Raw genomic sequence first — 17,080 nt, forward strand, 5'->3', positions numbered from 1 at the left:
TCCTCCTGTGTCTTCATGACACGCTCGTATCCAGCCTCCCGCGCAGCTTGTCCAGGGGACCTCCCTGAGCCAGTCATTAAGGGCTCTCAGGCGGCACGCCCCCGCGAGCTTCCCAGCGTTCCAGCCGGGGGCGCTCCACGCCCCGCGAAGCCGCAGAGCCCCGGAAGCTCGCCGGCCGGGGGACGTTCTCCCTCCGCCCTCCACCCCTTACGCTTTCCTTGCGTTCCAGCGCCTCTTAAGCTAGGCCAGGAACTCCGAAAAGAGGCGGAACTCCGTGATCCGGGGGCAGTTTCCTCGCCGGACCGAAAAGCGGAGTGCACCGAGTGTCGCGGGAGGAGCGCCTTGGTCCCCTGCTCCCGCGACATGGCCTTCAACTTTGGGGCTCCGTCGGGCACCTCGGGCACCGCTGGAGCCACCGCGGCCCCCGCGGGTGAGTGCTCCCAGCACCTTCTCCCGGGAAGGAGGGGAGGCCTCTGGTCTGCCCCCTCGGCGCGAGACTTGGCTGGAGGACCCTGGGGACTCGTGCCCGCGCGGAGACTTTCGGGGCTTCGGGAAAGGGCGGGCGGCGGCCCTCAGGAGGCCGCGGGGGACTCGAGGCCCGCCTTGGGGCTCGCACGGCGCGCGGGGGACCCCCGGGGCACTGTCGTTCCAGGGCTCGCTTCCCGCTGCCGGGGAGGCGGACTCGGAGAGAGCGGCGGCGGCTCTGCTGTCCGCGGGACGGAGACCGCCTTGCCCTCCCCTCCACTCGGCCGGCTCCCGCCGCGGGCTCGGCGAGGATGGGGCTGCGGAGCCCCGCCGCTGCCCTGCGGCTGCCGCCATCCCAGCCCGGCCCCTGCGGCCCTCGCGGGGGGACCGCCTGCTCCGGCCTCCTGGCCCCGCCGCTCCCGCGGTTACCCCGTTGAGAGCAAGTCAGGGTTTGTCTTTGTTCACTTCTGTGAAACCTCCTGCTGACTCTTTCTAATCCTTCTCGCTTTCTTTTCTTTTTCTTCTTCTCCCTCCACCCTTTTAAAATTTTGTTTGTTTGTTTGTTTGTTTGCCTACACGCCTATCAGGATTTGGTGGGCTTGAGACTGCCAACTCCACCGCCAGTGGGTTTAATTTTGGGGGTTTCGGATTAACTGCTAATCCTGCAGTGAACTTTAATATTGGGAATTTCGGTGTTTCTACTACCTCGGCGACTCCGTTCAATTTTGGTAACAGTCTGGCAAGTGCAGGTAGATACTGCGGGTCGTATGTGTAACGAATGTTGGGAGCTGGAGTCCAAGAATATTTTGTGGTTTCTCGGGTTTGGGAAAGAACAGTGACTTGTCTAATAAGGAAAGAAAATTCATCTCCTAATGTCGAATCAAAAACATTTGTATCAAGTTTTGACTGTCTTAAAAGATTTGGTTTGGGGAACTCTTGCAAGTTATAATGTTCCTTTGTTAAATTTGCGTTTAATTGAACAGAGTATACTTTCCAAGCGATAAGAATTTTGAATGGATTATTATTTTGAGTGGAATATATCTTCCAAACGATTAGCTATCTCTTTCAAAGTATAAGTTCAGCAGTTAGGCCCGTTTTCCTGGGATTCTTGGACTCCTGCAGTCATTTTTTCATTTTTCCTGCATCTTCCATTGGAATTTCATTTGATTGTCCTTCTGTTTCCCAAGAGAAACAAGTCTTATACGAACAGCAGTAACCTGTCTTATTTTTTAAACTGTATAATGACAATAGTGTATTTCTTTGGTCAACTCAGCAGATTAGGATACGTTTCTATAAGATACGTAATTATAGAAATAATCCCCAGTTCTTTACTGGATTTTTTGAGAAGTGATAAGAGAGAGCAATTTAATTTATCAGATGGCTTTGAGTTCCAAAAGGTAGGCTAGATATCTTTGCATTCAGAAAGGTAATTACAAAGATTTTAGTATTTATATGGATTGTTTGATGCTTGTTGGAAATTTTGCAAAACGTGAACTATAATGTGCGTGTGTGTATATATATAAATTTAAAATAGGTGTATACAATGACTCTATGAAAGTCTTGTTCCTCAGCTGCTCGTATATGAATTTATTGTCTCTAATCTTTTACATTATGCCACTTATGCCCATGCCAATTATATGCATTTGGTAAACATTTATTCCCTAGAACTTAACTGGGAAGTCTGATGTTTTGGACAGTCACTTGTTACTGCAGTATGAATATGACCTTGGCATCTGATTTGAAAACATTTTGAAGAATACTTGAAAATTCCAAAGATAAATAATCCATTATTATTAAGATATATTTAAAGTGATCACTGTCACTGTCGTTTGGTATATTTACTTTTTCCTGTTTGCTTAAAATTGGCACTGGGTGAAACAGAAACATTATTTTGAAATTTGTGTTTCCAAACAACGCCACCCAGCTCGTAATTAAATGACAATAAATAAAACTGTTGGGATATTTGCTTGATTTCATGTTCATTTGGAGTTATCACTGTTAAGTTTTGAGTTGTAATAATATAGCTGTGTTTTAACTACTTTTGTATGTGCTCATTACCTTAGCCTTCAGCAAAGGGCTGATAGAAATTCTTGTTTATTTTTTTATTTTGTATCCTTGCAGATCCACTATTATTAAAAAACATTTTAGGTATCATGGAGTATGATAAGATACAGACTAGTGCTTTTATCGTGTAGCCAATTCAGAATATATCTTAGTTTTTTTATGAAAGTGAGGAGTAATGAAAAAGATTAAAAACAATATTCACTACTTTAGATGATTTTATCAAAGTGTTTACAGTTACAGAACCTACAAGTAGAGTATTTGGTTGTGCCTATATGCAACATATAGTCTAGAGTAATTTTCCAAATCAGAGTTATATGATGACTATCAAAGGGTGTTTTTCTTTCCTTCTTATATCTTTTATGTTACAATATTGATGAATCTCTGCCTCTTATACCAGAAGCATATGAGATTAAAAGCTAGAATCCCAGAAAACCTGTAGCATAACTCAGCACTAATAGTTCAAACATTTGTCTTAAAAGTCTTTTTGGCACCACATTAGTAATCAGGTAAAGAATGAACATAAGGAGAAAAACATAAAACAATTTTAGATTGTTAGGCTAGCATTTCATTCCCTTCATATGTCAAGTTAGATATGACTGAGATTAATTTCGCCCCTAGATTTATCTAAAAATGAAATTTGTGTATCTGTCATAGTTGCCAAGTTGTGGGGCAGAGGCCTGGGATGGCTCTGCTCCTCTTCTGTGCCACTGCCTTTCACTTGGGGCTTTTTCCCCCCTTATCTCTTCCTTCAAGAAACACATTCTTGTTGTATAGAGGTCAGTATTTTGATATGTTTCCTTTGAAAAGTTGCTTAATATTGATGGAGACTAAATAGAAGTATAAGCTAAAGTAGAATATAAATTAATTCACCAAAGCCAAGGGTGCAGACCGGCAACACAGTCTGCCCATATGATCTGCTTGGCACACTATTTTAAAAACATTTGAATTAGTTGCAAAAAAAAAATTGAATTAGGTTTAAGATTCTGGACATTTGACATGCAGAATGTAGATCTTCTATTTCTCTTGGGAAAATGGGCATATATAACACTACTAAACTGCCCTTCTGCCGCAGTGGTCTGCTGGGAGGTAGGAACTGCTGCCGTTTTAAAAACTGTTCACATTGAACAGTTCCACCGGTCAGTAAACATCCATTCTACTTGACTCATTAATGTTATCAGCCTAAATCTTGTAGGTATTTGAATTTGTACCTGCTGCTCTAAAAGTACATAGTCCTTTCAGAGTTTGTTAAATATTATGGCAGTAGGCTTAACGTGTTTTCTCAGCTGTAACTGTTAATCATTCCTTTAATTGAAGGGTATATATTGCATTGTGGTATTTCACTTTAAATACTTAGTCGCTTGTTTCTTGCAACATGTTGACTTCTTGATCAGTAGTATAGTTTTTAAAAAATTGATGCTGAAAGTAGAGAAAGGAAAAATTAGATCAATATATTTTGTCTTTATATGTAGCAATTACTTATAAAAATAAGTTGAAAAAGAAATGACCTCTTATGTATACAAAAGATTCTTCCTTTCTATTTTATTTACCCTGTTTCAATCAGGCGGGTTTGGAGGCTTTGGGACAACCAGCACCACAGCAGGTTCTGCGTTCAGCTTTTCTGCCCCAGCGAATACAGGCACTACTGGTAAGCGGACAGGTCATTTGTAGAAGTAAGTGAGCTAGAGGGCAGATTTGTTTTTTTGACTTGTGCAATTTCTATTTTTCATTCAAAGGACTCTTTGGTGGCACTCAGAACAAAGGTTTTGGATTTGGTACTGGTTTTGGCACAACAACTGGAACTAGTACTGGTTTAGGTACTGGTTTGGGAACTGGACTGGGATTTGGAGGATTTAGCACACAGCAGCAGCAGCAAACTAGTAAGTATCCAAGGTTTTCATCTTACCTCAGATGTAAAACCATAACAGTATGAAGTGCACTGTTCATAGTGGATATCTTTTTTTTGAAGAATTATATTGTGTTCTACAGGATTCCAAAAGCTACTTCTCATGTTAATATATGATGATAGCAACTGGGGAGAAGACTGATTGGCATGATTAGGATTATAAGGCCTCTGTGTTTAGTATTATTCCATTTAATTTTTTGTTGTTGTTGCTAAAAATAACACAAATATAGAAAACTGCACAAAAGTACAACCTAATGAATTATATATAAGGTGAACACCCTTGTAACCACTGCCCATGTCAGGAGGTGGACCTTATCCAGCCTCTTCAGAAGCCCTCCACATTTCCCTCCTAGTCACTTCCCCATCAGAGGGACTGTCGTCAGGCCTTTTATTGTGATCACTTCCTTTTCTTTACAGTTTTGTCATTGAAGTGTGTAAATAGTATTGTTTAGTTTTATTTGTCTTAAATCTCTGTAAGTTCCCCTTTTAGCACTAACTCTTTCTTTTTTATTTGTTGAAAAAATCAAATCATTTGTCCTGTAGAGTTTTTCATTCAGGACTTTACTGATTGCATTCCTATGGTATTGTTTAACATACTCATTTGTTCTCTGTATTTCTTGTAAATTGGGTTGCGTCTTCGTTAGTGCCATCGAGTGGACTGGGTTCTAGCAAGCCTGTGTACAACAGAGTAGAACCATGGCCGGTCTTTTAGCACCATCCTCTCACCTTCCCATGCTATATCAGACAATGCTCCGCTGCTGTTCATAGGGTTTTCATGGCCATTTTTTAGAAGTGGGTGGCCAAGTCCTTCTTCCTAGTGTGTCTTATTCTGGGAGCTCTGCTGAAACTTGTCCACCATGGGTGACCCTGTGGGTATTTGAAATACCGGTAACATAGCTTTCAGCATCACAGCAACACACAGCCGCCACAATGTGACATTTGACAGACAGGTGACGTGGTTCCCTGACCAAGAAAGGAACCCAGGATGCGGAGGTGAGAATGGTGGTGGGAGCACCGATTCTTAACCAGATTCTTAACCACTAGACCACCAGGGTTGGATCTAGGGGCTTATTTATGTTGATGGGTCAGTTCTTTGTTTGTTTGTTTGCAAGAGTACTTTACAAGTAGTGGTGTATTCTTTATCAAAAGGCATATAGGGGCCGGCAGGGTGGCACAGTGGTTAAGTTCATGCACTCTGCTTTGGCGGCCCAGGGTTCGCTGGTTCGGATCCTGGGCATGGGTCTAGACACTACTTATCAAGCCATGCTGTGGCACGCGTCCCACATATACGAGAGGAAGATTGGCACAGATGTTAGCTCAGGGCCAGTCTTCCTCAGCAAAAAGAGGAAGATTGGCAGCGCATGTTAGCTCAGGGCTAATCTTCCTCAAAAAAAAGGCATATAATGTCTGATTGTCTCTCTTTTTTGTGATGTTAGCAGCAGCCATTGGTGATCATTACCTAGATCCAGTAATTCACTAGGGGTTGCAAAATGGTATTATTCCAACCCTATGATTCCTTTTCCATTTATTTGTTGGAATACTTCTATGACGAGAAACTTTACCTCATCTACTATTTGGTTGATTATTTCCCTTTATTATTATTAGTGGGGTTTTTTTTGAGGAAGATTAGCCCTGAGCTAACATCTGCCGCCAATCCTCCTCTTTTTGCTGAGGAAGACTGGCCCTGGATCTGTGCCCATCTTCCTCTACTTTATATGTGGGACGCCTGCTACAGCATGGCATGCCAAGTGGTGTGTAGGTCTGCACCCAGGATCCGAACCGGTGAACCCTGGGCCACCGAAGCAGAATGTGTGAACTTAACTGCTGCACCAGCAGGCTGGCCCAACCATTTGCTATTTTTTAATCCATTGCAGTTATTATCCTTATTGATGCTTGAATTGTTCCATCTTTGGCCAGTGTGAGCCTCTTCAGGTTGGTTCCCAAGTCCTTTTGACACAAGCATAGAATTAGCCTTTGATAGCTTCCTTACTAGCTGGTATGGCAATATATTCCAGAATTATCTTGTCTGGATTAATTTATTTAATTGTCACAAGAACCCTAGGAAATAGTATTCTTGTTATCTCCATTTTATAGGTGAAGAGAAGAAACAGAGATTGTGATTTTTCCATATACCTCCCAAGAAGTATTATAGAAACATAAATTCAAGTTCCTTGAATTCCTGTGTAATGCTGTTTTTGCTTTTCCACAGTCTGCTACCTCTTAAAATCACTTTTGTTTCATTTTTCTTAGGTAACTTGATTGAATGGCTAAAATTCATCCTACTCAGTCATTGAAGATTATGTAGTACTTCACAAAACATGAGTTTCAAGAATTCTCTAACCAAAAGGACAAATAGAATAGTGGTCTCAGAATTATTCTTTCTAGTGTTGTAATCATTCATCTTTTCTACTCTCCTCCTGCAAAAATACAAAGTATGATGGAAATCCAAGTAGTTAAGGAGAAGAAAGGAAAAATGAAGTTTTTTCTTTGTTTCTTGAAATAAAGTCTCTCAACTATAAGTTAACTGTAGTTGCACTTACTTTTGTTAGGAAAAATGAGAATTTGAGTCTGGTGCTATTCGTTTTCAGAATGAAGGGGGCTCATTCAGTTCTGTAGTAGCCATTTATTGAGTGTATATTGTATGTCAGTGGTTGAATATATAAGATTGAAGACTGCAGTCCTTGCCCATAGTCTACAAGGAGATAGAATAATAAACATCCAATTAGACAGAATACTAAATATTCAATTATAAAAATATATATATGTGAAAGTACCAAAGAGACCCATACAAGGTGCTATGGAATGCAGAGGAAGAGCTGGATCTTGAAGGAATTAGGCAGTTGGATAAAGTCGGAAAAGGGAATTCTGGGCAGAGGGAATCACATTGACAAAGGCATGAATGCATGGCATAGCATAATGAATTTGGGACCTCCTGCTGTAAGGAATTTGAGATTAATCTGCAAAGATTGTGGCGCCATTGCCTTATTTTTAAAAACCCTGCTTGTATGAGGTGCTTGCTGACTGCTACACCATCTCTGATACATCTAATCTCAGTGATCTGCTGACTTTCTGGATAGTACCTCTTATTCATTGAAAATTTTGGCAACTGGCTCTTAGTCTTGCTTTTCTTTTCAACTTCTGGCTTATTTTAGCTTCCACATGGCTGTGTATTCAAACAGCCATGCCATCCACCTTTTATTCCAAAGACCTTCTCCATTTCTCTTTAGCTACAATTCTCACCCTGGACCTTGGCAACATCTGAAACTGTTCTAATTCCACAATCACCAATGTACACATTCCAAACCTATTGTTCTTTTAGCCTGCCTTTTCAGCTACTTCCACTAGAGCTATTCTTAGACCTCATTAGGATCTGCAGACCACTGACAGTTTCTGCTCTTCCCTCAGCTTCTTCCTGTCTTAACTGTCCTCTCTAGCTTAGATTCTGTGTCCTTCCATTTCAGTCACTCTTGCCAATATGCTAAACTTCCTTGTCCTTATATCACATCTGCCAAAAAAAAAAAAAAAACAACCCAAGACTGTGTAAGCCCAACTGTGTATCCGGATACTGCTTGAGAAAATCACAATATAGAAGATTGAATAGTACCTATAAATCTTGGGGGTTTTTTTCCTGTTTTTTCTCCTCAAATCTCCCCAGTACATAGTTGTGTATTTTAGTTGCGGGCCCTTCCAGTTGTGGCGCGTGGGACGCCTCCTCAGTGTGGCCTGATGAGCGGTGCCATGTCCACGCCCAGGATCCAAACCAGCGAAACCCTGGGCCACCGAAGTGAAGCGTGCGAACTTAACCACTCGGCCACGAGGCTGGCCCCAGTACCTGTAAATTCTTAATCACCAACCTAAGTTGGGGCTTCAACATTTCCTGGTAATCCTGCAAAGTTTCTATTTTCAGTTTATCCTCCCACTTTCTATAACAGTTATTTTAAACCTTTATTCTCTTTAAATCTCAGATTTCTCTGTTCTCACTTTTAGCACATGGCCTTCACCTCTACTTCAAAGGGAAAATAGACTCTCTCATTGTAATTCCTTCAACTTCCCACTACCAAACCTACTTATATACCTCCCTCTGCACTCATCTTTTTCTCTTTTCACCTGTGCTCTGTATCTCATATCCTCCCACCTTCTGGGGAGCCTTGTGCTATTGATTATTCTTCCCAGCAAACCACTCCCCCAAAAAAGAAATTCTTCACCTTCTCTCCCCAGGGATCCTTCTCATTCACATTAAACAATCTGAAGTTTCTTTTTTCTCAAAACAGTAACTACAAAACAAAACTAATCTTGCATCTCACTTCAGCTATCACTTTCTCCCCTTCATAAACTACTTGAAATAGTTACAGAAGAGTGAGATCCCCTGCTTGCTGTCTTCTGTTACCTCTTAGCCCACACTAATTTGGTTGCTATTTTCTTTACTCAAATAGTTAAGGTCATTAATCATCTCAAATCCAGTGAACACTTACCATTCTTTAATTATGAAGAATTCTAACACAAAAGTAGAATAGTAAATACTAAAATGACCGCACGTTCTACCAAATCGATTCAACAAAAGTCAGAAATTTGCTACACTTGTTTTAGTTATCGCCTTTTTCTTTTTTTTTTTTTTTGATTGTTGAAGCGCTTTAAAGCAAATCCCAGGCATGTCATTTCACCCTTACTTTACTATACTTCTCTCTTTAACAACAGACATCATTCCAGCTCACAGTTAATTCCTTGGTATCATCTAATACTCAGTCCTTAATCAGATTTCCCCATGTCTCAGTAAAGTTTTCTTCAGTTGCTTGGTTCAAATCATGATCTAAACAAGGTCCACACATTCATTTTCTTGTTATGTCTCTTAAGGGTTTTCTTTAGTGTGGAGAATTCCCCACTCTTTTTTTCTCCCTCATGAATTGTTGCAGAACTGGGCCAGTTGTCCTGTGAAATGTCCCCCATTCTAAATTTGTTTGTTTCCTTGTTGTATCATTTAACTTTATCCTCCATATTTCTGGTAAATGAAGTTAGCTTTAGGTACTTTATTAGATTCAAGTTTGACTTTTTAGCATGAATACTGTGCAGGTGGTGCTGTGTGCTTCCTATTGCATCATGTTAAGAAGCTCTCCCTCTTTAGTGATGCTAAGATTGGTCACTGGGTTCAGGTGGTGAAACTGATCTGTCTTGTGAAGTTCTCCATCAGTATTTAACCTAAAGGCTTCATTCACTGATGGTTATTGCCTCAATCAGTTATTTTATTAGGGGTTGCAAACTAGTGATTTTCTAATTCTGCCCTCAGTTCTACACTAAAATTCCTCTGTAAAAGGTTTTCTTTATCCCCCTTGCTTGGTCACCCTGAAATACAGTTTCTATAGGAAAGGCAGGATAAATTCTTTCTTTTTACTTGACAATTTTTGTAAAAAGTTGTTGGTGGCCTGATTATTTCCAGTGGTGTCCAAGGAGTTGAGGTTTTTTAAATTTTTGATCTTTTAAAAATTGCCATTTTGATTGCATGAGCTTTAATAAATTGAATGTTTGAGTTGGTTGCATTCATTATTCTTTTTGAGGCTCAGATTGTCACATTTTTGGCCACTGTGAGCCCTTAACTTGTGTGATACCAGTCTATTTTTTTCCTGCCTTATTGTTCAGTACTCCCTATTGCTCCCTGCTCCTCCTCTTTGCCACAGAGATTTTGTGCATGCTGATCATCTTTGCCCCTACCCCATGGCCTGGCTGACTACTTCCTTTTAGGCCTTAGCTGAAGTTCTAATGGGACAGCCTTCTCTTGACCCCTCTCAGGCTTGATTAGCTCCTCATTTAGTACTCTCATAGCCTCTGTACTTCTCTGAGACACTTATCAATTGTTAATATTTGTTTGATATGCTTAGTTTCTTTAAAGAACCTGTTTTATTTACCACTGTATCCTTAGTATTGAGCTCTATGTCTGACACTTAATGGGTACTCAATATTTGTTGAATGAATGAATGAAAGTATGTATGTATATAGTATGATATATAAAACCAGGAGAGACTGTATTGTCAGGAAGTTTGAGAAGAGCTTTTCAAGGAGGATATGTGTTCAATGAAAGCTGAAGATTTTCTTTGGAGGCTGAAGGAATAATCAACAGCCCTGAGAAGGGTCCTGAGAAGGTGGAAAGGTATGAGAAGTCTAATATGCTATGGCGTGAAAAGAGTCTATTGGATTTTGTAATTTGAGTTCCTCGATACCTTCCAGCTGGCGAACTCTAAGTAGACTAGTGTGGCTGTAATCCAGTGTGAAGTAAAGCGTAAAAGGAGAGGCTGAATGTAAATCAGTATAGCTCATAGTTTGTTTATCTCACTTAAAAGTTGAGGAAAATAAAGCCTAGGGATTTCTTGGCCAAGACTGCAGCATGAGCTTATAATAAACCAGGATTCAAGTCTTCTGGCTTCTAATCCAGTTCTCTACAATTTTCATATACAGTCATGTGTTGCTCAACGATGGGGATATGTTCTGAGATATGTGTCATTAGGTGATTTTGTCATTCTGGGATCATAGGGTATATTTACACAAGCCTAGATGGTATAGCCTACTACACACCTAGGCTATATGGTACTAATCTTATGGGGCCACCGTCAAGGTGTTGGCATGGCCTTGTTACTTTCAGAGGCTCTAGGGGAAAATACCTTCCCTTGCTTTGTCCAGCTTCTGGAGTTTGTCAGCATTTCTTGGCTTGTAGCCCCTTCCTGCATCTTCAGTCAGCAGCATAGCATCTTCAAATCTTACTTTGACTCTAACCTCCCTTTTCCCTAATAAGGACCCTTATGATTATGGTGCGCCCACTCTGATAATCCAGGATAATCTCAATTTAGTCTCTTAATTTAATCACATCTGCAGAGTCCCTTTTGCTATGTAAGGTAACATATTTATAGGTTCTGGGGATTAGGATGTGGACATCTTTGGGAGAGGGCTTTATTCTGCCTACCATACCTAGGATCTGAATTGATTCTTTTTTGAAATACTAATTTTGGGGTGCATTTTTAGCATTAGGTGGTCTCTTCAGTCAGCCTACACAAGCTCCTACCCAGTCCAACCAACTGATAAATACTGCAAGTGCTCTTTCTGCTCCAACGCTGTTGGGAGATGAGAGAGATGCTATTTTGGCAAAATGGAATCAACTGCAGGCCTTTTGGGGAACAGGAAAAGGATATTTCAACAATAACATTCCACCAGTGGAATTCACACAAGAAAATCCCTTTTGCCGATTTAAGGTATTAATATTGCTTTAGATATTTACTTGAAGAGTATATGTAAGAGTGAATATGATAATTGGATTAAAATAATACCAAGAAAACAACTGCTTGGTTTTTTAGTACTCTTTGAACATGGTACAACTATACTTTTGTTTTACAAATACAGAAATTACAAAATTGAAGTGATTCTTAGAAATATGTGATTGAAGGTGACCAGAATATGACTGAAGGAAGATGTGACTAGAATGTAATTTAAAACTGAGGAAAAAATGTTAACAGTAGGAGAATCGTCTGCTTGGCACCTATAAAGGGGAGACCCCAAACTAGAATTTAGTAGTATTCATCTACATTGTTCAAGAAAGTACAGCCTAACCAGCAGACAGCAGTATCTGTTCTGCTTGGCATGTATAATCCTATTGTCACTATTGTAGTTGGATGCCAAAGCCACTGAAACAATATAGTCCATTTTCTTTGTTCTGATTTCATGCCTACCAAAGAATCTTCTCATTTCAATTTGACTTCTCAGAGATTCTGTTCATCAGCCCGTGAGAATATTTAGGTTAGCTTGGAGGTGTATTTCTCATAACAAATTAAGGTATAGCAATCCTGTTTATACTTGAGCCTCTCTTGAGTTTTGGTGGCCTGCCAGTCTCTTAAACCTAATCAATGTGTACGTAAGTGTTTGGAGCTGCAAGGCTGAGGATCAGACCCTTGAAGATGGTTAAACAACAAAAAGTGACCAGCCTATCTGGTTAGAGAACATCTCTTTATCTCATCACTTTAACAAAAGGAAAGTATATCTTTTGAGTGTATATACTTGAAATTTTAATAATTTTGGTTAGTGACTAAGTCACTTTTTCTAAGTGACTAAGTTACAGTAGACATAGATTGAATATAACAATTTAATTTTTTCTTTTTTAAAGTTGATTTTAACATACACATGGTAAAATGCATGAAGAACTAATCTAGAGTGAATTTAAATTTTTAAAGTGTTATAACTGATGACAAAAGAGAAAAAGCTTCTATCTAAAGGAGTAATTCTTTAGAAAGGTATAGTTTGTCAAGTTTAACATTATGTAAAAAACTAAACTGTTTCATAAAGTTTTGTATTATGTGAAGCCATAAAATGATGTAGACATTCTTTATAGTATTTGTAAGGTATCAATGTTATTATTGTACTTTAAAAGTATTTATTTAGTAAATCATTTCCTTTTATATCTAAAACTTAGTTTAAGATTCCATGAGTCAGATACACAATAAAATAAATTATATTTTGGTCATGATGTTTGGAGTAATTTTTATAATAACATGCAAAGTTGTTTCAGAAGTGTTCAAAAACACTCAACAATAATGGTATCACAGTTTTTCAGAGGAGAAAGCTATTTAGTTATGCTGTTGAAGAGGAAATTTTAATTTCACTCCATAAGTTTATGTTATTCTTGGGTAAAATAGTTTTTCTTTATAATTGTGCGACCTCCTAGGGCACAGAGTGGTGGAAAGAATCATTATTCCCTTCATTATCAGACATTAAGCTGTTTTCTTGTTTTATTGAGCTGTTAATGTTAACACCTGACTTAAGATCTGTACATATTTTTTATATCGTTTATTTTGTCATTTCAACAGGCAGTAGGTTATAGTTGTATGCCCAATAATAAAGATGAAGATGGGCTAGTGGTTTTAGTTTTCAACAAAAAAGAAACAGATATTCGAAGCCAGCAACAGCAATTGGTAGAATCATTGCATAAAGTTTTGGGAGGAAACCAGACCCTTACTGTAAATGTAGAGGGTATTAAAACATTGCCAGATGATCAGTAAGTATACATTAAATATACTATTTGTTTCTGTGTGCCTTGGTCCAAAGAGAGTGATCAACAGTATTTTTGTTGCTAAAGCACAAATGAAATCTCAGAGCAGAATATTTTTTCTCAGCTAATAATTATTCAGTATTTATAGACACATTTGTTTAAAAGCTTTTTTCTTTTTCTTGTTTTTTTGAGGAAAATTAGCCCTGAGCTAACATCTGCTGCCAATCCTCCCCTTTTTGCTGAGGAAGACTGGCCCTGAGCTAACATCTGTGCCCATCTTCCTCTACTTTGTACGTGGGATGCCTACCACAGCATGGGGTGCCAAGCGGTGCCATGTCCGCACCCGGGATCCGAACCGGCGGATCCCGGGCCACCGAAGCAGAATGTGTGCACTTAACTGCTGCACCACCGGGCCGGCCCCTAAAAGCTTTTTTCTTAATCTTGGATTTCTTAACTTGTTAGATGCTAATAATTTCTTAGGTTTTTCATTCAGAAACAGAAGAAACATTAATCACATCTGTGTGCAAATCAAGGGCCACAAAGACATTATTGGAAAGTTTTAACTGATTACTATTTATGTTCATTCATGGATAAATATTGATTAACTTCCCTTGACTTACGTATAATTTTATACTTAGTGGCAAGACATTTACTTTAGGATATTTTGTGTTAGAAGAATTATTATTATTAGTGAGATATAATAACTGAAATTAGATTTTACTTCTTGCTCTTAATTGCAGTGAAGCAACCAATGAACTTCAACAGAATCTCCAAAGTACTTCTTAATTCTGGAAAAAATAATAAATAACATTTACATAGGACTTTGCAGCTAAGCAAACCTTTTACAGATACTACTTTATTTGCCTATCTGATTTTAACTTTATCATTTAAGTTTATTTACAAGTAAGGGTTCCTTATTTTCTAATTTTAAGAAAAAAATATTTTAATTCCCTTCTAAAACAACCATGTCTGAATTCAGCTAGCATCCTTCTAAAATCACATGCTGCACTGATATTTGTGGCTATGAGTTATGTGCTCCATATTTTATAAGTTGGTTATTTTTCCCTCAGGACAGAAGTTGTCATTTATATTATTGAGCGTTCTCCAAATGGTACTTCAAGAAGAGTTCCAGCTACAACACTATATGCCCATTTTGAACAAACTAATATAAAAACGCAGTTACAGCAACTTGGTGTAACCCTTTCTATGACTAGAACAGAACTTTCTCCTGCACAAATCAAACAGCTCTTACAGAATCCTCCTGCCGGTATGTTTCTAGAGTCATAGAATCGAGGAAATGAAAGATTTAGAAATATACACTTCCCCTGTTTGGAGACGTGTTGGTTGGTTTAATGTTAGTAAAACCAGTATCAGCTTGTCACATGTCTGCTTATTTGGGACACAGTTTTGGGTGTTTTTATTGTATTAATTCATTTGTGTAGTATTTTTTATTATAGCTAATATGTTTGTTAGAAATTTTGGGAAATGATGAACTAACGGAAAATAGTTCATAATCCATTTACCCAAAGGCAATTCACTTGTAATATTTTGATTTTTTTTCCTAGCTTATCTCTTACTTTAACTGAGTATTCAAGTAAAACCTGGATGTGTTCTTAGCATAAACGATTCTAAGTGGTATAACCAGATTGACTGTATGACAGATCCTCTACCTCTCTTCCGCAGAACTATTAGTAACGTATTGTACTCTATTAGTCCTTTATTCATGAGCTTAATATAAGCTTATGTCCATGGAAGTCCGTAAAAAAACTGGAGTCTGCAGTGTACATTTACTGCAGTTGGCCTTTCACTTTACAGTATTTCTTAGTACTTTCCCTGTCAGTACATGAAAGAAAATCTTATTCTTTTTAAAAACTACATGGAATGCCATGGATGTACCTTACTTCACTTAACCTCTAGGTTGTTTTCACCTTTTCACTATTATAAACTATGCAACAATTTTAACATCCTTATAAATATATGTTAGAACACATGGGTATTTTTTTTAGAATAGATCTCTGAAATTTTTGAGTCAAAGATTATGTATGCTTTATATTTGTTAGATACTGCCAAATTGCTCTCCAAAGATCTACCATTTACATTCATAACAGAAATGTGTTATTTTTCTCATTTTTCCCTAATATTTTCTCATTTTGCTTTATTTTTGCCAACAATGGAGATTATCAGTCTTTTTAATTTTGCCACTCTTACGGCAAAAAATTAATAGTTCTTTTCATTTGCATTTCCCTGATACTAGTAAAGTTGTATGTTTATTAGCCACGTTTATATTTTTTGTGAATTACCTATTCATGTCCTTTGCCCATTTTCTGTTAGATTTTTTGTCTTCCTTATTTATATAAGGAGCTCTTTCTGTATTCTGGAGGTTAATCTATTATTCCAAAGGTTATAGATATTTCCTTTGTCTATATTTTTAGCTTTATCCTACAAAAATTTTTATTTTTGTAGTCGTCGTATTTGACATTTTTTGTTATAGCTTCTGGGTTTTGTGTCTGACCTTGGGAAAGCTTTTCCCATACAAATATTATAAAAATGGAAAATAGTTTCTTTTAGAAACAATATTTCTTCTTTGTGGTAGGTGTTGATCCTATTATTTGGGAACAAGCCAAGGTGGATAACCCTGATTCTGAAAAGTAAGTGTATCTTCATCTTGTTTTCGTATGAGAACTAATATTTGCTACTAGGGAAGCAAATAAATGCAAGCTATTAATTATAATTCTTACATTTGAGGTGAGTTTATTTTCATTGCTTCTCAAAGAACGTCAGCTACGGTAAGGCAGCACAGTGTGGTGAAGACATTGAAATCTGAGTACCAGTCCCCTAATTATATTTGTATTTAATAGTGCAATTTTTGACTAAACTGTATTTCTTCATTTGTAAAATAGGGAGGTTCAATAAAATTTCCATGTTGTAACATTATTGAATTCATAGTTATAGATCTGCCTTTGAACTCTAGAAATTTAATGTGAAATTATATGAATGTTATTATGAAAACCTTCACTTCTTGTATTTTATAAAAATAGGCTTAAGGTCTGAAAATTGACCACTTGCATTTCTTCAGGTTAATTCCTGTACCAATGGTTGGTTTCAAAGAACTTCTTCGAAGACTGAAGGTTCAAGATCAGATGACTAAGCAACATCAGACCAGATTAGATGTAAGCATTTAGCTTCATTCTCTGGCCCTGGGCATAGTAAAAGGGATTGTAGACATTTCTTTTTACCATGTGTATTATTATTTTGTCTTACAGGGAAACAATATAGTGTACACTGCAAATTAATAATTATGGTTCTATACAACTACTTTATTATAGAGCCCCCAAAATCATGTAAATCTGATATATGTTTTAACAAGGAATTTAGAATTGTTGACTTAGCAAATTAGACTATCATTTCTGTCTCCAGCCAGAGAATGCATATTATTTTCCTTATTAAATACTTTTATTTATGGGGCCTTATGAAAAATGAAGGCTACAATTATGATTCTTTATGTTGTCATAATATAACTGTAGGTTAATGAAGCAAATTTAAATTATTAAATGCTTAAATCTACTTAATATTTTATTTTATAAAGTAAACTTTTTTTTTTTTTTTTTTTTAAGATTTTATTTTTTCCT

General features: G+C 38.0%; 1 protein-coding gene across 1 annotated transcript in view; it reads left to right on the forward strand.

The window, feature by feature from the left end:
* Positions 1-17,080, forward strand: part of NUP54 (nucleoporin 54) — a 28,914-nt gene continuing 11,834 nt past the window's right edge. Inside the window, exons 1-8 of the mRNA XM_014865754.3 lie at positions 1-430; positions 4,091-4,174; positions 4,263-4,406; positions 11,438-11,664; positions 13,270-13,457; positions 14,522-14,718; positions 16,045-16,099; positions 16,528-16,621. Of these exons, the coding sequence (XP_014721240.2) occupies positions 16-430; positions 4,091-4,174; positions 4,263-4,406; positions 11,438-11,664; positions 13,270-13,457; positions 14,522-14,718; positions 16,045-16,099; positions 16,528-16,621 (1,404 nt within the window). The 5' untranslated portion in view covers positions 1-15. The remainder of the gene's footprint in view (positions 431-4,090; positions 4,175-4,262; positions 4,407-11,437; positions 11,665-13,269; positions 13,458-14,521; positions 14,719-16,044; positions 16,100-16,527; positions 16,622-17,080) is intronic.

Source organism: Equus asinus, chromosome 3 (assembly GCF_041296235.1).
Source record: "Equus asinus isolate D_3611 breed Donkey chromosome 3, EquAss-T2T_v2, whole genome shotgun sequence".
Classification (NCBI taxonomy): domain Eukaryota; kingdom Metazoa; phylum Chordata; class Mammalia; order Perissodactyla; family Equidae; genus Equus; species Equus asinus.